The sequence below is a fragment of the Chiloscyllium plagiosum genome, unplaced genomic scaffold, assembly GCF_037043375.1.
Source record: "Chiloscyllium plagiosum isolate Xiang-an unplaced genomic scaffold, Cpla_swu_hap1 HiC_scaffold_4, whole genome shotgun sequence".
Taxonomy (NCBI): Eukaryota; Metazoa; Chordata; class Chondrichthyes; order Orectolobiformes; family Hemiscylliidae; genus Chiloscyllium; species Chiloscyllium plagiosum.
In genome coordinates, this window is record NW_028270142.1 from 61117446 (window position 1) to 61139808 (window position 22363).

At 41.3% G+C, this 22363-nt stretch overlaps 1 protein-coding gene across 1 annotated transcript in view; it reads left to right on the forward strand.

Annotated features, from left to right (window-relative positions):
• The first annotated feature begins 5168 nt into the window (after positions 1-5168).
• LOC122549486 (regulator of G protein signaling 22-like) overlaps positions 5169-22363 on the forward strand; it is a 100591-nt gene continuing 83396 nt past the window's right edge. The window contains exons 1-2 of the mRNA XM_087985870.1: positions 5169-5268; positions 16849-17623. Coding sequence (XP_087841996.1) covers positions 5169-5268; positions 16849-17623 — 875 coding nt within the window. The remainder of the gene's footprint in view (positions 5269-16848; positions 17624-22363) is intronic.

Here is a 22363-nt window from a genome sequence, read left to right on the forward strand (position 1 = left end):
CTGGTCCTCATTCTGCCAGGTATGTTTCAGCCATGCTGAGAGCATGACAGGCAAACTTGCCAAATTTGTTGGGAGCCTCCCTGGTGGTGGTGATTGTGGAGACAAATTGATTCAAAGGCATTCAGTGCCTGATCAAGGGATTTGGTAGCAAGAAAGGGTTAACCCACAGCCCCCTTTGGCCTATCACCTCCTTCCCTGTGACATCCCAATTTACCTATGCCTGAGGTCCTTCTCGAGCTGCAGCCTTGGATGACGTGGGGAACTGTAAACATCTACCACGTCAGTGGTGCCAATACTAAGAACAGAAGTTATTACAGCGTCTGATTGGCTGGCCCTTCTCAGCAGGTGAGACTATGCCTCCCCACCACTAACCACCCAGCTCCCTTAGACCTTCATCCCACAGGAAGGCTTGTCGTTGACCAGCGAAGTGCCTGGTGGCACAAATGTGGCAGACCTTTTGAAAAAAGGTGATGTGAGGAGGATCTTTCCAGCTCTCCAGCCAGTGTCTACTTAGACTACACCAAGGCTTTTGATAAAGTCTCACATAGGAGACTGATAACGAAGGTTAGAGCCCATGGGATCCAAGGAACTTTGGCTAATTGTTTACATAATTGGCTGAATGGCATGAAGCAGAGGGTGCAGGTTTAGGTGTGTTTTTGTGCCTGTGACTGTCCAGTGGGATTTCACAGGGAACAGTCTGGGGCCCTTGCTGCGAAAGCCAAATATAAATAATTTAGAATTGAGTTAAGATGGTTGATCAGTAAGTTCATGAATGATAGGAAAATTGGTGTGGTCTAAGTAGTAAGAATAAAGCATTAGATTATAGAAGGATATAAATAGGGTGGTCAGTGTCTAATGGAATTTAATTCAAATAAGTGTAAGGTGATGTAGTTTGGCAGGAAAACAAGGTAAGGCATTACATAATGAATGGTAGGACCCTGGGAAGCACTGAAGATCAGAGGCATTTTGATGTCCATGTCCATAGGTCCCTTACAGGGACAGGTAGATAAAATGGTTAAGAAGCAATTTCGATACTTGTTTTAATAGCTGAGGCATGGGGTTGGAGAGTAGAAAGGTGATACTGGAACTGTATAAAATGTTGGCCACAGCTAGAGTACTGTGTGCAGTTCTAAAATTCACTTTATAGGAGGGATGTGATTGCACAGGAGAGAGTACAGTGGAGAGTTAATAGGATGTTGCCTATGCTGAAGAGTTACAGTTATGAAGAGAGCTTGGATAGACTGGGAGTAGAGGAAACTGAAGGAGGATGTGATTGAGATGAATAAAATTGTGAGGGGCATATTCAGGGTAGATGGGAAGAGGGGTCAGTGATAAGGGCATAGATTTAAGGCAAGAACCAAGAGGTTTAGAAGAAATACGAGGAAAATTCTTTTCATCCAGAAGGTGATGGGCATGTGGAACTCACTGCCTGTAAGAGTAGTAGAAACAGAAACCCTTGTAACATTTAATAAGTATTTAGACCTGGACTTGTGATGCCAAGACATATAAGGCTATGGGCCAAATGTTGGAAGATAGAATTAGAATAATTAGATTATTTTTTAACCAGAGCAGAGTTGATGGGCTGATGGGCCTTTTTCTGTGCTGTAGACCTAAAGGAACATAAAGAGAAACGTAGGCCTTTCAGCCCTTTGAGGCTATTTTACCATTCGATGAGATCAGGTTTGCTCTGTGGCCTAACTCCATATTTAGTCCATATTCCTTATTCAGTTTGCTTAACACAAATGTATCTAGCGCAGATTTAAAATTGAAAACTGATCCAGCATCTGTTGCCTTTACTGCAAGACAGTACCAAACATCTACCATCCTTTGTGTCTCGAACTGCATCCTAACATTTCTCCTGAATGGTCACACTTGCTTACATTGAACGCCATGTGCCACAGTTTTGCCCATTCACTCAGACTATCGCTGTCCCTTTGCAATTTTATGCTATCATTTACACTGTATACAATGCCACCTAAGTTGTGTCATCAGCAAATTTGGATCTATGACTTTCCATGCCACTAACCAGGATGTTAATAAATAATATGAATAATTGAGGCTCTAGCATAAATCCTTGTGAGACACCATTGGTCGCATCCTGCCAATTTGAGTCCCTAACCATTATGTAACCTTTCTGTTTCCTGCCACACATCCAATTTCCCAACCATGTCAGTTAATTTGCCCTTCATTCCATTCAAATAAAACAATGAACTGTGGATGCTGGAAATCTGAAGCTAAACTAGAAACACCATTCTGAAGAAGGGTCACAACACAAAATGTTAACTCTGTTTTTTTTCTCCACAGATGACGCCAGCACTGCTGAGTTTCTGTAGCAATTTCTGTTTTTGATCCATACATTCACCTACCAACTACCTTAGTCACCTATTCAAAAAATTGATTGAAGTTTATCAGGCATTACATACTTATCATGAAGCTGGCTCTCCATGACTCCAACACTTTTCTCACCACAGATGTTAGGCTAACTAGTTTATAATTCCCTGGTTTTTCTTTTTCACTCTTCTTAAAAAGCAGAGCGTCATGTACAATTTTCCAGTTCAGAAGGACAACAACTCTATCTAGGGAACTCTAAAAGATTATAGTTAGGCTGAATATAATGTGCTCTCCTAGTTCCTTTAACACTCTTAGATTTAAACCATCAGTTTTTGGGGCTTTGTTACTGTTAATTACATTAATTTCCTCATTACCAATGTTTTACTTACGTTAATTTTATTCTGTCCCTGAACCCAATTCATGATTAATATCCTAGGGACTTCTGGCGAGCTATTTTCCTTTTCCACTGTAAATACTGAGAAAATGATTATTAAACATGTCTGCTATTTCCCATAGTCCCATTAACAGTATCCCCACTTTCAGCCTTTAGTAGGCAAACATTGCTTTTGACCACTCACTTTCCCTTAATGTATCTATAAAGTTTCTTCTTGTTGATTTTGATGTCTCTGGCAAGTGTCTTCTCATAATCCCGTTTTGTAGCTCTTATAAGCTTCTTTGTGTCCTTTGCTGTCTTTGTATCTTTCCCATTCAGCAAGATCTGTGCCGTTTTTTACACTTTTGTAAAGTACTTTCTTTTAGTTTTATGCTGTCCCTTATGCCTTCAGTTATCCGTGACTGTTTTTTCTGTGAAATGGAGCTTTCCACTCAGGGATATTAACAGGGTCTAGACCTTTATTATGTGCACAGGATTTCACCCAAGGACATTCATTTGGACAAGAAAGAATTCTAGGTGGAAGTGGGTACTGCAAATGCTGGAGATTAAGAGTCAAGAGTCGCTTTTCCTGTTCCTCGGATGCTGCCTGACCTGCTGTGCTTATCCAGCACAATAAAGTCTTCTGACCAGTGTCAATGCATTTTGGGTGACAACTTTACTGGGGAGCAAAATGTTGTGTTGAACATGAGGTATAGAGGAAAAATGTGCTTTTGAACCATTACTAACTTCAGGATTTCAAATTGTGCTTCATGGTCAATATGGTACTTATTGTAATTCTTGCTGCAATACATTAAGCACAGTAGCCAATTTGTGTGCAACAACATCTCACTAACAGAAAAGTGGTAAATGATTAGATGATTTTAGTAACTTGTTTAACAGATTAATGTTAACAAAAACATCTGAAATGTATCCATAATCTTTCTTAATTAGCGACATGGAGTATTTTACAGCCATCTGAGAAGGGAGACAGAACTTTAGTTTAACCTACCAATCTTTCAAAAGATAAGGCCACCATCAATGAGACATTCTATTATTTTTGCAGTGCAGTAAGGCAACAATATTACTTTGCAAATTAAGATGTCAGTGCGATAGGCACTATGATATGCAAAAGACCTAGCAGTGTATTGGCTGGTTGGATTGCATTAAGTGCTATGAGTCTTTCTGCCCTCCTGTTGAAAGTCCTCACCATTCCAGGATCATCTTAGAGACCAAAGGTTATCCCTGGGTTATTTTTTCTCCCTTAGTATCAGCTTCCTAAGTGCTTTTCCCCTGTGGCCTCCACCCTCACCTTTAATAGTATGGACAGAAGTTCATGGTCTTCTTTGTGATTGGATGGGATTAAGCCATCTGTTCAGCTGCTTCTATTGTTTCTTCCCCTGCTGCTTGCTCACTAGACCAAATATTCCCTGGGCTTCTCTTTGCTAACCCTGAAGACCCTTCTTTCTCAAATATCTCTTCCAACGCCACTGAGGCACATCTAATCCATAAGAATCTCTTCTTGATACTTGAACCCACACTCCCTTTAGTGCTAATCACTGAATTTCCACTTTGGTCTTCATGCTATCTGATGCCCTAACATGTTTCTTCTGCTCAGGTAATAACTATGCCCTTTTCAAAATCACTGTCACAGTTCAAAAACTTTACAAACTCTACTATGTTTTTACATACCGGAGCCGATCATAATATTGAACCTTACTAAAGAAAATAGAATAAATGGGATGGAGGAAATGAGAACTACATAACATCAAATGAGTTCTACCCATTTCTCAATTCTGTCCCATTTTGTCTGCCATCACTTGTCCCTGCAGGAATTGATGATGTTGATTCTTGTGGTGAAGGCTCAGCATTATAGGCTTCCACGCAACTTTTCAACTGGTTTATTCAGTTCCCTTCCTGTTGGATTTGCACTCCAGAACTTCAATGTTTCTGAGGAAAGTGGAGGTGGTAACAAACAATGTATTCTCAAACAATTCAATGCATCCTTATAATGGTTATTTTCTTAATACAGAATGTGATCATTTGGAAATGTTTATCCATTTATGTTAATAACAATGTGGGGAACAGCATAATTCACAACTGCCCTAGGGGCAATGACTTAGGGAATAAAAAGGAAATTTGCTAAGGTACACAGGAGATAATGACAACAGATAGGGAGAGATAGGAAAGTGGAAAATCTATGTGTTGAGCATCCAGTGAAGAGCATATTAAGGGTCGAGTCCAAAATTTCCATCTTTCAGAAATAGTAAGTAAAGATCCAGATCCTCAAAACACATTTATGCTGCATATTTCCATTGAGTCATTGCTATTACCTTAGATGAATAGTGCATTTTAACAAACTGTAAATTTGTTTCTGAGAATGTTGCCTGAAATAATTATTGCAAAGGAAACAAATTTGCCTCACTAGGCTTCCATTGTACAAACCGATACAGTAGAAGAAGCTCCAATGGTTAACTTCCAAACTGAACATGAAACTGTAGCCAAATTTAAGGTAGCTTCATCCACTCCTGCAACTTCTGTGAAGATTGAGGACAATGTTGTATCTGGTAAGACACTTAAGCTTATAGTTACTGCAAAGAGACTTAACTCGGAGTGTTCTGTTTTTTTCAAAGAAGTGTCACAAATCATGGAATTTGGTGAATACCATTGAAAATGGTGTGTGACCCAATATTCTTGTAAATGGTTAGTGGACCGTGAATTTGTTTTTAGGAATGATGAGTTCTAATAATATTGCTTTAAAACTGAAATCACAACTTAAAGGACATTATTACCAAAATATTATTCAAACAAGTATATATATCCACCCAACAAAAACTGAGAAAATATAATTTCACTCCACTTTAATCCCAATGTAAAGTTTAAGGGAATTTTCGGTGAATATATTTGACAGATCCCGAATACAGGTCATTTTAGTTTTCTGGATCATTTTATGCGATAATCAGTCATCTTTTCTCTCATGGTGTAACATGGCTGGTAAATCTGTTAACGTCCCATTTGTCAAAACCAATTTCACCTACACCATTCCTCAGGAAACAGAATATGTTCAATTTACCCAATGCTCCAACTAATCTGCATAATTAAAAGTAGAATGTCAAAAACTTTACTGAGCAAAGTGCATGATCATAGACTCTTGAAGCTAGCAGGAAAAGTAGATAAGGTGGTTAAGTAAGTATAAAGGGTACTTTCCTTCAATAACGTTAGAGGCTGAGGGATGATCTTATAGAGGTTTGTAAATTTATGAAGGGCATGGATAGAGTAAATAGACAAGATCAATTTCCCTGGGGTGGAGGAGTCCAGAACTAAAATGCATAGCTTTAGGGTGAGAGGGGAAAAATTTAAAAGGGACCTAAGGAGCAACTTTTTCACACAGAGGGTGGTGCCAGAATGGAATGAGCTGCCAAAGGAAGTGGTGGAGGCTGGTATAATTATAACATTTAAAAAGCATCTGGCTGGGTATATGAATAAGAAGGATTTAGAGGGATAAGGGCCAAGTGCTGGAAAATGGGACTAGATTAGTTTAGGATGTCTGGTCAGCATGGGCGAGTTGGACCGAAGGATCTGTTTCCATGCTGTACATCTTTCAGTCTCTATGCCTCTATAACGAAGGCAAATAATATAAATACCAGGAAGATGTGCTGGAACTGTGATTTAATCAAGGTACCATGAAATATTAGGGGCCTAGATACAGTGATTAAGGACCTGTTCCATTAGCTGAGAGGCAAAAGTGAGAACTGCAGATGCTGGAAACCAGAGTTTAGATCAGAGTGTTGCTGGAAAAGCACAGCAGGTCAGGCAACATCCGAGGAGCAGGAAAATCATTGCTTCAGGCAAAAGCCCTTCATCATTCCTGATCTGACCTGCTGTGCTTTTCCAGCACCACTCTGATCCAAAAACCATTAGCAGAGAGGTCAATCAAGGACCAAGAATAAAAATAATTCACACAAGAATTAGAGAGTGTTTAAGCAGATTTATTTCTATTTAACAGGTAATGGTGATCAATGTCTGAAGGAATGCTTTGCTGGCTGGTTTGCCGAGCCAGTTGGTTTATCTTGCAAATGTTTCATCTTCAGTGCTGTGTAGCCTCTGGACGAAGGGCTGTTGTTATGGTCCACTCTGAATTCATAAGGTTCTGTCTGTTATGGTGGATGGTTCTACTTCTGGTTTTGTATTGCAGTGGTCTGCAGATGGGGTCTATTTTAACGTGTTTGTTTATGGAACCAGTGGATGAATGCCAGTCCTCCAGGAATTCCCAAGCTTGTCTTTGTTTAGCCTGTCACAGCATCATGATATTGTCCCAATTATCAATACACACTGACAATGAAAGACACCAATTGTACTGGGACAACTTCACAACACTGGGACAGGCTAAACAAAGACAAGCTTAGAAATTCCTGGAGGCCTGATATTCATGTACTAGTTCCTTAAACAAACATGTTGAAATAGACCCCATCTACAGACCACTACAGTCCAAAACTGGAAGTAAAACCACTCGCCATAACAGACAGTGTCATATAAATTCAGAGTGGATCACAACGATACTGTTCCGTCTAGAGACTACACAGCACAGCACCTGAGGGAGACAAAATGTTTACAAGAAAACTAACCAGCTCAGTGAACAAACCAACACCTTTAACCACAACCTGAGCTACAGATCTTCACTAAAACCTTAAAAGAATGCATTGCAGCCAAGAAAGTACTTGAATATGTATTTGAGTTGCAGCAACCTGCAAGGCCATAAATTGGAATGTGGTATTAGTTGCTTAACTCTTTCTCAGACTCTGCACTGGCACAGTATATCATATGGCCTCCTTCTGTGTTCTAAATTGTCTAAAAATCCTATATGGGAATGTTAAGATCTTATCTGTTTCTTCTAAATTTATTTGAAATATGCATTCTAACATCATCACGTTCAGAACAAGAGTCAATGTTTTGCCACATGTGCTCTTATAAAATTGGATTCACTTTTTAAAAAAAATATTTCTGGGATGTAGGCACTACTGACCGAGCCAACATTTCTTGTTCAAACCAAAACTTGAGAATGTAATGGTAAGCTGCCTTCTTGAACTGCAGTGGGTTTGAGGGGGTGTAGGGGTAGGAGGAGTTGTACACATCCATATCAGCCTGTAACAATACTGTTTAATTTTCATTAGTTATTGTGATCTTTACATAGCCTATTTTACATTCAGGTATAAGTCATTTTAAATTGAGACACAAAAATTCCAACAAAGGCTCAGAGGAGAAATGCACATAGGTAGTACAAGTGTTAGATGGAGGGTATTTAAATGTTTGTGAATGTGGCTGAGCAACAATCACCTGAACTGCTCCTTTACATTACAAGCTGTAATATATATTGTTGTAATCTGGAAAAGCACCAATCAATAACAAATATTGACTGTACAGACTGGATTTTCACTCCAGTTTGGGCATAAGCCTTGGAGAAAGTGCTTGCAATGACAGGAGTTTAGTTCCAGAGGGACAAATAGTATCTAGAGTCATGGCACAGTGGCTTAGTGGTTAGCACTGCTGCCTCACAGCATCAGGTTCCTGGGTTCGATTCCTGCCTGTCTGTGTGGAGTTTGCACATTCTCCCCATGTCTGCATGGGTTTTCTCTGGGTGCTCCAGTTTCCTCCCAGGTCAGGTGAATTGGCTATGCTAAATTGTTCATAGTGTTAGGTGCATTAGTCAGAGGTGAATGTAGGGGAATGGGTCTGGGTGGGTTGCTCTTCGGAGGGGCAGTGTGGACTTGTTGGGCCGAAGGGCCTGTTTCCACACTGTAGAGAATCTAATCTAATGTAGACAATCTAATCTAAACCCTTCATCGCGGAAAGAGTTCAGAGGCAGCAACAAAGGCTGCCAGATGCCAGGCTGGGCTGTTTAAAAGTTCCTTCCTGGTGCTCTCAGACTACTCCCATTTATAATAATAGAAGTGAAGACAAAGCCCTTTATTTCTCAGACAGACACACATGCACATGTACATTATTATACCAACAAGTATGTGGAAGATTGGGAAGAGACCAAGGGATACCTCTCAGTAGTCTTTGATGCTGCAATGGAGCAGACAGTGATTTTCTTGGCTCAACATTCAGTATTTTATGGACAATTTGCCTCAATCAGAAGTTAAGTCCTTTTGTTTGCATACATAAAAAACCCAGGAGTCATGGTGTACTGGTACAGTATTATTTACTGACATTTCAGCAACACTTTCCAAAACAAACATCAATACGGTAATTATTCTTTACACTCCAGATAAATCAATTAAAATAATTTTTACAATGATATGTAAAAATATGTTTCTCAAAGATTAAGTTAAATTTGTACTTCTAAAAACTTTAACCAGAAGAAAGATTAGGTGGAATCATACAGGGAGTTTAAGTGTTGTGGACTATAGTGAGGTTTGTGGCAGATTTGAATCAATCAATCATAGAATGTGGAAGCAGGCCATTCAGCCCATCGAGTCCACATTGACCCTCTGAAGAGCATCCTACCCACTCCCACCTCAGGACCTATCTCTCTAACCCTGCAATTCCCATGGCTAACCCACCTAGCCTGCACATTCCTAGACACTATGGGATAATTTCCTATAGCCAATCCACCCAACCTGCACATCTTTGGACTGTGGGATGAAATCAGAGCACCCAGAAGAAACTCACACATACATGGGGAGAATGTGCAAACTCCTGACAGACCGTTGCCCAAGAAATTGAAAATGGGTCTCTGGTGCTATGAGGCAGCAGTGCAAACTACTAAGCCACCTTGTTGCCCCAATTGAATGAAAATAGGTCAAGGCCTACCTCGACATTGGTTGCACCTGATTTCATTTTTTACATTTTTTGTGAAAAGGTGAGCAAAATTTCTCACCAAGCAACAGGAATTAAAGCTTTTAAACACCATATTAATGCCTATAAGCAGCTCATAAATATTCAGCATTCTATTTTACAAAAAGGCGTGGAACAAGCTTGATGTCAAGAGTTCTTGCTATGGAAATCAGAGTGGATACCTGGCAACTTCAACTCGCTGTTTGCTCTGAAGGATCTCCATACAAGTCACATAGCACCACCTTGTATGGACACCAGCCATAAATACCTCATGACCATGAACACTGGCATCTAACATACGCCAGTCTCTAAAAACCCTCATAGTACAACTCCGATCCACTTACAGGATATTTCTGCACCTCAGCTCACACCAGCAACTATCATTATCATTCTGAAGCAAGGGCACTATGCTCAGGGACACACCCAGCTCACAGGCTGGATGAGGCTCTTCGCTTGCTCTCATAATGCACTCATTTACCCTGAGCCTATCTGGAAGTTTCCAGTGTTCCTGCCAATGTTTTGTTTTTCCTTGCTTTTTCGTGCTTTGTCCCTCAGTCACATATATTAGGGTCATATTACTTCTGTCTTGTCTTACCATTTAGAGTAGACACAAAGTAAGCTTATCGTGTTTGTCAGCAAGCTTCAGTCAAGCCAAGGGAGGTAGCCTTTGATCAGGGATTTCTGGTACAGTAAGTCAAGGACAGCCTCCATTCCAGTCCAGGAGCTTGGACAGCCAGTCAGCCACTGGGGTGGTCAGAGTTAGGACCCTTTCCTCCTAATGAGTGAGGAGATGAATGTTGGGCAGCTCACCATGTGTTTTGTGTCTTTTTGCCTTGCCGTGGGCTGTTTTCCTCATGGAATGAGAAAGAGGTAGATTTTAAGGGAGGTGCAAGTGGGTGACACAGCTGTTACTCGACGTAGGTGGGAGGTGTTCTGAATGAGAGAGTTCAAAGGTTATACAGCCAGTGTTAGCGGCATTGGGATTGGGAAGCTGTGAGCAAGTGGGGACAGTATTGCAGACAATTGTATAGAGCATGAGTTTTGATAAGAGGTGCGTATAGTAGCGGAGATAGAGTGAGAATGAGGAATCAGAGGGAAGATAGTGGAGTGGAGAAGGCCATTTATCCTCTTTTTGCAGTGCTGTGCAATCCTCCAGATATCTGAGACTGCCTGAACCAAGTGGCAACCTTAGAACAGGTTGGCATATTCTGATATTATGGCCTCCACTGCCAGATGATGCTGCTCCTTTAACAAGGTTATGTTGTCCTTGGTTTTTTTCAAAGAGGTTGTAAAGACGCAAGTTCTGAAAAGTTTGATTTTCGATGGATTTTAGGGCCAGTTTGATTATAGCGAACAGATACTGCCTCAGGAAAAAGACTTTTAAGCTTTTAAAATAAAACATGTACAATGAAAGGGGACTGGCCAGTTACAGTCATAGGGTTATAAAGATGTACAGCATGGAAACAGACCCTTCGGTCCAACCCCTCCATGCTGACCAGATATCCAAACCCAATCTAGTCCCACCTGCCAGCACCCGGCCCATATCCTTCCAAACCGTTCCTATTCATATACCCATCCAAATGCCTCTTAAATTTTGCAATTGTACCAGCCTCCACCACTTCCTCTGGCAGCTCATCCCATACACGTACCACTCTCTGTGTGAAAAAGTTGCCCCCTCCCAGTTCAGCTTTTCTCTAGTTTGGTTTAGTCTGGCTATTCACTGAGAGCTGTCAGGCAATTTTAGAATGCTGGACCCAAAGAAGCAGGTCCCTGTTAATCCTTCTCTCTCTCTGACTTCTCTCCTGTATGACCCTGTGTTTAATTTTGCCTTTTGTGCCAAGGTGTGTTTAAGGGGATTGATGCAAGTTTTTGGAATAGCATCTTTAAGTTGGGATGATCTGTTGGATTTTTGGATATGTTAAGTTATTCTGCATTCTGTTCTCTTTTGTTTGTGTTTCATTGGGTAATCTTTTAAATAAATTATGTTTTGTTAAAACTAAGTGGTTTGACCAGCTACATCCCTCCTGGAATATCTGTGTTACACCTGCTTAAAACAACTAGCAAAGTTAGGGCCTAGACCATTTTCTTGAAATATATTGAGGGGGTCTGGTCTGGTCCATAACAAAGAGGAAGAGAATATCTTGCATCTGTGCCAGCTCAGTCAGCAGAATCTCCAGGTCCCTGTCTGCAAAACAATTTCCACCTGTCTACCATGTCCAGGTCAAATGTCAGAAACTGTGCAGGACAACTCTCAACAGACAGTGCTTGTTTGGGTGAACAATGGTCTTTTAGAGATGGTGCAGGCACAAGGAATGCCAATTCTTTTAGCAGATATCCAGTGAGAGGCAAGTTATTGCAGGAATAGTGTGTCACAAGATAGGTGTAGGTAGTTAATGAGGCAGGTTTGGTAAGATATGACAAGAAATTATCCTGGGTCTTTCAGCATGACAGCTTGTTAAAAAAACACAACTTCTACTTATAGAATCTTAGAGTTTTTCAGTATGTAAAAAGGTCCTTCGGTCCACTGTATCTGTGCTGGTCATCAAACATCCATTTATTCTATTACCATTTTCTAGCACTTGGCTTGCAGCCTTATATGCTATGGCATTTCAAGTATTCATCTAAATAGCTCTTAAATGTCTTGAGCATTCCTGCCTGGACCACCCTTTCACATGGTGAGTCCCAGACACCCACAACCTTCTGAATGAAAAATATTTTTCCTGCCCTAAACCTTCCCCTCCTTACTTTAATACTATGCCCTGGTTACTGATCCTACTCCCACTAAGGGGAAGAGTTGTGTCCCATCGACTGTCTATGCTTTCAGAACATTGCCTGAATCAGATCCCTCTTCAGCCTTCTCTGCTCTTAAGGAAAATAACCCCAGCTTATCCAGTCTCTGAATCATTCCAGCCCAAACACCATCCTAGTGAATCTCTTCTGTACCCTCTCTTGCACAATGATATCTTTCCTATAATAAAGTAACCAGAGCTGTGCACAGTACCCTAGCTGTGGCCTAACTAAGGTTATTTACTGCTCCATCATAGTCGCCTTGCCCTTGTATACAGTAGCCAAAAAGTAAGATTCAACCTGTTGTGTTTGAAAAAATTATCGTATTTTTGATTTTTTTGAAGAATCAGCATGTTTATATCAAGTAATAAATGCAATTGTATAATTGATTGTAAATATTTCATGCAATTTGATGATTGTTTATTTTTGATGTTGTATGATTTATTAGCTCCATTCACTTAGAGTCATAGAGTCATAGAGATGTACAGCATGGAAACAGACCCTTCGGCCCAACCTGTCCATGCCGACCAGATATCCCAACCCAATCTAGTCCCACCTGCCAGCACCTGGCCCATATCCCTCCAAACCCTTCCTATTCATATACCCATCCAAATGCCTCTTAAATTTTGCAATTGTACTAGCCTCCACCACATCCTCTGGCAGCTCATTCCATACACGTACTACCCTCTGCGTGAAAAAGTTGTCCCTTAGGTCTCTTTTATATCTTTCCCCTCTCACCCTAAACCTATGCCCTCTAGTTCTGGACTCCCTGATCCCAGGGAAAAGACTTTGTCTATTTATCCTATCCATGCCCCTCATAATTTTGTAAACCTCTATAAGGTCACCCTTCATCCTCCGACGCTCCAGGGAAAACAGCCCTAGCCTGTTCAGCCTCTCCCTGTAGCTCAGATCCTCCAACCCTGGCAACATCCTTTTAAATCTTTTCTGAATTTATTGCAGGATCTTTGCATGCAAGCTTGAATTGACAAATTATAATTGTTTCAATTCATTACTCTCTTTACATTTTGTACTACTCCCCTTCAGAGCCCTGTGAATGCATTATCCAGCTAGTACAATAAGTAACATAGAACACAGAACATAGAACACAGAACAGAACAGGCCCTTTGGCCCTTGATGTTGTGCCGACCTGTGAACTAATCTAAGTTCATCCCCCTACACTATCCCATCATCCTCCATGTGCTTATCCAAGGATTGTTTAAATCTCACTAATGCGGCTGAGTTAACTACATAGGCAGGCATTCCACACCCTTACCATTCTGAGTAAAGAACCTGCCTCTGACATCTATCTTAAATCTATCACCCCTCAGTTTGTAGTTATGCCCCGTCGTACAAGCTGATGTCATTACCCAAAGAAAAAGACTCTCGCTGTTCACCCTATCTAATCCTCTGATCATCTTGTATGCCTCTATCAAATCCCCTCTTAGCCCTCTTTTTTCCAAGGAGAACAGACCCATATCTCTCAGCCTTGACTCATAAGACCTTCCCTCCAGACCAGGCAACATCCTGGTAAATCTCTTCAATGCTTCCATATCCTTCTTGTAATGGGGTAACCAGAACTGGACACTTGATTGAGGTTTTTTTGAAGATGTAGCAAACAAGACTGATGAGGGCAGAGTGGTGGACGTGATCTACATGGGCTTCAGGCAGGTGTTTGACAAGGTTCCCATGGGAGACTGGTGAGCAAGGTTAGATCTCATGGAATACAGGGAGAGCTAACCATTTGGAAACAGAATTGGCTCAAAGGTAGAAGACAGAGGGTAGTAGTGGAGGGTTGTTTCTCAGACTGGAGGCCTGTGACCAGTAGAGTGCTACAAGGGTAACTACTTTTTGTCATTTATAGGTGACCTGGATGTGAGCATGAGGTATAGTTAGTAAGTTTACAGATGATACCAAAATTGGAGATGTAGTGGACAAAGAAGGTTACCTCAAAATAAAACGGGATCTTGATCAGATGGGCCAATGGGTTGAGGAGTGGCAGATGAAGTTTAGTTTAGATAAATGAGAGGTGCTGCATTTTGGGAAAGCAAATCTTAGCAGGACGAATACACTTAATGGTAAGGTCCTAGGGAGTGTTGCTGAACAAAGGGACCTTGGAGTGCAGGTTCATAGCTCCTTGAAAGTGGAGTCACAGGTAGATAGGATAGTGAAGAAGGAGTTTGGTATACTTTCCTTTATTGGTCAGAGTATTGAGTACAGGAGTTGGGAGGTCATGTTGCGGCTGTACAGATCATTGATTAGGACACTGTTGGAATATTGCATGCAATTTTAGTCTTCTTCCTATCGGAAAGATGTTGTGAAACTTGAAAGGGTTCAGAAAAAGATTTACAAGGATGTTGCCAGAGTTGAAGGATTTCAGCTATGGGGAGAGGTTGAACAGGCTGGGGTTGTTTTCCGTCGAGCATTGGAGGCTGAGGGGTGACCTTATAGAGGTTTATAAAATCAGGAGAGGCGTGGTATAGGATAAATAGACAATCTTTTCCAGGGAGTTCAGAACTAAAGAGCATAGATTTAGGGGGAAGAGGGGAAAGATATAAAAGGACCTAAGGGGCAACTTTTTCACACAGAGGGTGATTTATGTATGGAATGGGCTGCCAAAGGAAGCGGTGGAGGCTGGTACAATTGCAACATTTAAAAGGCATCTGGATGGGTATATGAATAGGAAGTGTTTGGAGGGATATGGGCCAGTTGCTGGCAGGTGGGACTAAATTAGGTTGGGATATCTGGTCGGCATGGATGAGTTGGACCAAAAGGTTTGTTTCCATGCTGTAAATCTCTATGACTCTATAAGACCCCTCCCACTCCACCAAGGACATGCAAGTCCAGGGTCTCCTCCACTGCTAAATCCAAGTCACCCAACAGCTGGAGGAAAAACGCCTCATCTTACACCTTTGGACCCTCCAACCATATGGGATCAATGTCGACTTCACCAGTTTCTTCATCTTCCCTCACCCCTCCAGCACAGCCTTCTTAAACTGTCCTGTCAATCTTAGTTCTCACCTGTCCGCTCCACCCTATCACCATCATGCCATTGTCATGTATTGCCTTCCCAGCTACATTCCCCCCAGCTCCACATATTTATGTCTCAGCCCCCTTGGCCATATCTATTGGATTTTGAGTCTGATGACTGTTCATTTTGAGTCTGATGAATGGTGCTCTGACTCAAAGTGATAGGTAAAAGTGAGGATTGCAGATGCTGGAGACCAGAGTCAAGAGTGTGGTGTTAAAAAAGCACAGCAGGTCAGGCAGAATCCGAGGAGCAGCAAAGTCCCTTCATCAGGAATGAGGCCGGGAGCCCCGGGGTTGGAGAGACAAATGGGAGGGGTGGGGCTGGGAGGGGTAGCTGAAAGCGCAACAAGCAGATGAGGTGGGGGAAAAGGAGACAGATCAGACAGCAGGGTGGCGCAGACAGGTGGGAAGGAAGATGGACAGAGGGGACAAGTCATGAGGATGGTGCTGAGCTGCAAGGCCAGAACTGGGGCAAGGCGGGGGCAGGGAAATGAGGATACCGGTGAAGTCTACATCGATGCCCTGTGGCTGGAGGGTCAGAGGCAGAAGATGAGGCGTTTTCCCCACAGGCATCGGGCGGCCAGGGAGTGGCGATGTCATGTAACAAGTTAGTTCAAATTGCAAAACATCCACTTCCAAACCTGTTGACGTAAGGCTTAAGTTGTAGAGTTTCCTGTCCCTCTAGGCCAACAGCCATGATTAATGGAAAATTTTATGTTCCAAGTTGTCCTGACCTTTTGGGACTTGCAATTTACAGAAGCAAAAAATAAAGGACAAGACAGGATAAACCCAGGAAAGATGTTCCCAATGATCAGTGTTTTCAAGAAGGAGACAGATATAGTTCTTAGAGTTAAAAGTTGAGGAGAAAATAGGAACAAGGTAACTAGTTGGATGATTACCCATAATCATATTTAATGATGGAGCAGGTTTGATGGGCTGAATGGCCTACACCTGCTCCTATTTTCTAAGCTTCTATGAAATATAGGTAGAAATAAATATGTGTCATAACATACTAGTACTTTGCCTGTGCATTCTTTTCCTATAAAAGGGGAGCAAGAAGCCGGGGTGATCTTCTTAGAGTAGAGAAGGTTCAGGGCAGATTTAATAAACGTGTTCAAAATCATTAAGAGTTTCAGTCAAATGAATTAGATGAAGCCATTTGCCTTGCTACAACAATTGGTAACCAAAGGAGACAAATTTGCAGTGCCTATTAAAAAAAACAGAAATTATATGAATAAACATGTTACATAGTGGATTATTATGATCTTCCCTGCCCATGAAGGGGTGGAGTTTGCTAAGCAGATTCACTAATGAATAAAGATTAGGTTAAACACTTGAAAATAAAAAAAATACAGGGTTATTTGATCAAGGAATGGGACAAATTCAATAGCTCCTTCAAAGAGCTGGCCAAGGGAAGATGGGCTGTACGATTTCCTTTTGCACTATGTCAGTGTATAACTCTATCATTAACACTGCTTAATATTAAATTGCTCTAGGTGTTTCAGTAATAGAAGAAGTTATGCAACGTATTGTTGCTGAAAAGATACCCCACCATAGCAGAAAGGCCAGTGGCGGTACACAACATAGTTGCATTCCTGGTTTGTCCAAACCAGTAGTTGTGGATGACGAGATATTTGAATCTGTTCCTGGATACGATTTAAATGGACAAGAAATTATTTACCTTGAACCAAAGTCAGAGGATGAAACTAAACATGGCCAAAAAGTAAAGAGAAGAAACAAGAAAGAGGTAAGCACTGATAATAAGGCACCATTGAATGAAGATAAGGTCAATGAAAAAGCAGAATTGCATGATCAGAAGATCCACATTGACACTAAAACAAGAACTCATAAACAGCTGGTCAGCACATTTGATAAAGCAGCAACTCATGGAACAGAAACCAACCTGTTTTCTGAGAATGAGAAAATGAAACTTCACTTGGAGAGTGATACTTACCCAGCACCAAAGTCTAACATTTCTCAAACAGCTCAGTTGGGTGTACAGCAATCATCTATAGTCAGTGATATTATAAAAACTCAAAATCTTTCGGATGGTATGGGTGAAGATAGTATGGAATCTGACTCTACTAATGAGGAAGGTGATATCAGATATTTCTGCTACGTGGAACCACCTCATAGCTTCAATTTCAAGAACCGAAAGGGCATTGAAAAATTCAAGAAATTTCTCCATGGAACTGCTGGTGAGAAATACTGGTGGCTATGGATGGATATTGAAAGATTAAAGGTTATCAAGGATAGCAAAAAGAAGCAAAGGTTAGTCATAGTTTTAATGTAAAAGATCTGATTTTACAATTATCTTAGTCATTATTTCTATAAAACAGCTCTCAATTGAAATGAAAACATAAATGTTTTTTATGTAGCCTTTACATGTGACATTAATCATGCAAAAGTTTGAAATTTGTTTTAGACTTGCCACGTCAGCTAAATCCAATTGATAGTATTCTCCCCTTAATAACAAAATATTGCTTTTATCTAGCACCCTTAACAAGTTGTTAAAGTCAGAATAAAAACGGAAAAAACTGCAGATGCAGTAAATCAGAAACAAAAACAGAAGTGGAAAAGCTCAACAGGTCTGACAGCATCTGTAAAGAGAAATCAGAGTTAACATTTAGGTCCAGAGGCCCTTCCTCAGAACCGGACCCTAAACGTTAACTTTGATTTCTCTGCACAGATGCTGCCAGACCTGCTGAGTTTTTTCCAGCAACTTATGTTTTTGTTGCTAAAGTCAAAAGACTAATAATGGAATCTAAGCTTTATGGAAGTTATTGGAGTTCCCATCATTTAGGTGCAATGTTAGACTGATGTTTTGCCCAACTGATTGGGTGGGAGTTGAGGAACTCACAACACTATATGAAATACAGGGACCTCTTCCAGAGCCTGATCAAAACTGTTTTCTCAATCTATTATGACCAAGTGAGATGGATGAATCAGTTCCCCTTTTCCCAATCTCCCCTTTGGTCAACAAGGTTTAAGTTTTTTCAGACCTTTCTCCAAGTAAAATGATATTAACTAATTTTTCTTGAAGCAGTAAAATTTTTGTGGAGTTAAAAAATAACAAGTTTATTGCCTGCAAAGTTAAAACGGGATAGCATTCAGTGCAAAAAATAGTAAAATAGTCGCCATTTAAGGGTCTGGAGCATCCTTGAGGTGAAACAGTTTGAGACCACAGTTGGTCAATTGATTTCTGGGACCATCAGCTGGTGAGAATCTTGCAGTTAGGTTTTAAGTTCTCCACTTCCTGGTGTTTCTTTCTATTCAATCAGTGTTGTTATTAGCTTTTCTTCTTGAAAGACTGAGGAGAGAGAATAAAAGAGAGGAGGTTTTTGGCAGCCTGTTTCAGTTCTACAGTCAAAACACATCTCTCATCCTTTTTTTTCAATAACTTCTTTGAAGTACAAGCTACAAGTTTTGCTTCTTTTCCAAATGTGAAAAATTCTTCATAATGGTGCAAATAAGATTTGAAATGGGGACATTTTCACACTCCTCATAATATGTTGGGTGTCATGGGAAGCTGCAGTGTTGCCTGGTTTAATTGCCTTTAGATAAATGTTAATTTCAATTCCAAAATTAAACATCACATAACACTAGGCTATAGTCCAACAGGTATATTTGGAAGCACTAGCTTTCAGACCACTGCTCTTCCATCAGGTGGTTGAGGAGTATAAATCGTAATTCACAGAATTTATGCCAAACGTTTACAGAGTGATGTAACTGAAATTATATATTGAAGAAGACCTGGATTGTTTGTTAAGTCTGTCATCTTTTAGAATGAACGTGTTGGTTTCAGTTCTTTCATGTGTAAATCACAGAACATTTAAAAGTTATATTCTCAAGTGAACTTTAACAATTGGTGTCATGTTGGCCCAGATAATGCATTGAAGATGTGAGCTGCCCTGTGTGTGACTGTCTGTGCCACAATGGTCAGACTGATTTTAATCTAAAAATAGATTTACAGAATCTTACATGAATTCATGCAGTTTTTGAGCAAAGTAAAATGTAATTCTGCAACTACAAATGAACCCCACAAACTTATATGTGTATGTGTGTATGTGGGTGGGTGTGTGTGTGTGTTGGGGGTCATGCGAGGGTTATGAGTGTGTGTGAGAGAGTCTGTGTATGTGTGTGAGTTGAAAATGTGTTGCTGGAAAAGCGCAGCAGGTCAGGCAGCATCCAAAGAACAGGAGAATCGACATTTCCTGAAGAAGAGCTCATGCCCTAAACGTCGATTCTCCTGCTCCTTGGATGCTGCCTGACCTGCTGCGCTTTTCCAGCAACACATTTTCAGCTCTGATCTCCAGCATCTGCAGTCCTCACTTTCTCCTATGTGTGTGAGTGTAAATTGATATAAGTCTGTGAGAGGGTGCATGTGTGAGTGTGGGAGCTTATGTGTGAGTGTATGGGTCTGTAGAAGTGTGTGTGTAGGAATGTCTGTGTCTGTCTATGTGTGTGGATAGTGCAATGGAGTCACATGTAGTGTGACACGAACCCAAGCTGAACAAGATCCAGACCTTCAGAGTTCCCTAAGTGCAATTATCCAACGTACTTCTCACATAGGCGACTTCTACTGCCTTCCAAAGATACACAAAGCCAACATACCAGGACGTGTCCCATTGTATTTGGCAATGGGACCCTGTGTGAGAACCTCTCTGGCTATGTTGAAGGCATCTTGAAATCCATTGTACAGGGGTCCCCCAGCTTCTGTCGCAACCCTACAGATTTCTTACAGAAACCCAGCACCCTCGTACCAGTTGAACTGGGAACATTCCTCATCACAATGGATTTTTTTGGCGCTCTACACCAGCATTCCCCATAATGACGGCTCCATGGCAACAGCCTCAGTACTCAACACCAACAACTGCCAATCTCCGAGCACCATCCTACAACTCATCCGCTTTATCCTTGCCCACAACATTTTCACTTTTGACAACCAGTTCTTTATCCAGACACATGGAACAGCCATGGGAACCAAATTTACACCCCAATATGCCAGCATTTCCATTCACAAGTTCATACAAGATTTCTTCTCTATCAGGACCTCCAAACAACATAATACACCAGGTGCATTGACAACATTTTCTTCCTCTGGACCCATGGCGAGGAGTCACTGAAACAACTACACAGTGACATCAACAAGTTTCATTCCACCATGAAACTCACCAGGGACTACTCTCTACTATCTGTCTTATTCTTGGACACATGCATCTCCATTGAGGATGGGCACCTCAGCACTTCAGTCTCCCTCAAACCCACCGATAGCATTACGATGCTATACTTCTCCAGCTTCTACCCAAAACACATTAAAACAGCCATCCCCAATGACAAGCCCTATGCATACACAGGATCTGTTCAGATGAGGAAGAACGTGACGGGCATCTGGAAGTACTCAAGGATGTCCTCATAAGAACGGAGTACGATGCTCAACTTCTCGACCGCCAGTTCTGATGTGCCACAGCGAAAAACCGTAATGACCTCCTCAGGAGACAGACATGAGCTACAACCAACAGGATACCCTTCATTGTCCAGTACTTCCCAGGAGCTGCAAAACTACACCATGTTCTTCACAGCCTGCAACACATTATCAGTGAGGATGAGCACCTCGCCAAGACATTCCCCACACCTCCACTGCTCGCTTTTAAACAGCCACCAAACTTCAAACAGATCATTGTTCACAGCAAACTGCCCAGCTTTCAGGACAACACCATACAACCTTGTCACAGTAGACGCTATACGACGTGTCAGAGTGTCCCACCATGTAGGTGGCAGGTACTCATGCGAATCAGCCAATGTTGTCTATCTCATACGCTGCAGGCAACGATGCCCTGAGGCATGGTACATTGGTGAGACCAAGCAGAGGCTACGGGAACGAATGAATGGACACCGCACAACAATCATCAGACAGGAGTGTTCCCTCCCAGTGGGAAAACACTTCAAAATTGGACCTTCAGGTGACCGTCCTCCAAGGCAGACTTCAAGACAGGCAACAATGAAAAGTGGCTGAGCAGAGGCTGATAGCCAAGTTCAGTACCTATGAGGATGGCCTCAACCAGGACCTTGGGTTCATGTCACACTACAGGTGACCCCTTTGCACTACACACACACACACACAGACCCTCTCTCATATGGTCACGCATACACTCACACAAACACCTTCTCACAGACTTTACCTCTTTACACTCATACTCACACAAACACTCTCTCACAGACACTCATAATCCCTCCCCCACACACACACACCCACCCAGATGCACACATACACATATAAGTTTGTGGGATGAATTTGTAGTTGCAGAACTACATTTTACTTTGCTCAAAAACTACATGAATCCGTCTAAAATTCTGTAAATCCATTTTTTAGATTAGAATCAGTCTGACCATTGTGGTACAGACAGTCTCACACACAGGGTAGCTCACATCTTCAATGCTTTATCTGGGCCGACATGACACCGATTGTTAAAGTTCACTTGCGAATGTAACTTTTAAATGTTCTGCTATTTACATATGAAAGAACTGAAACCAACATGTTCATTCTAAAAGATTTCAGTTACATTAGTTACATCACCCTGTAAATTTTTGCTATAAATTCTATGTGTTAGGATTGAGCCCTCCATTCCACCTGATGAAGGAGCATTGCTCCGAAAGCTAGTGTGCTTCCAATTAAACCTGTTGGACTATAACCTGGTTTTGTGTGATTTTTAACTTTGTACACCCCAGTCCAACACCGGCATCTCCAAATCATTCTAAAAGATGACAGACTTAACAACAATCCAGTTTTATTCAATATATGATTTCAGTTACATCACACTAAACTTTTGCTGTAAATTCAGTGTCTTACAATCTTATACTCCACAGCCACCTGATGAAGGAGCAGTGCTCCGAAAGCTAGTGCTTCCAAATAAACCTGTTGGACTATAACCTGGTGTTGTCTGATTTTTAACTTTGTACACCCCAGTCCAACATTGGCATCTTCAAATCAATTTCAATTCTATTGCGCTT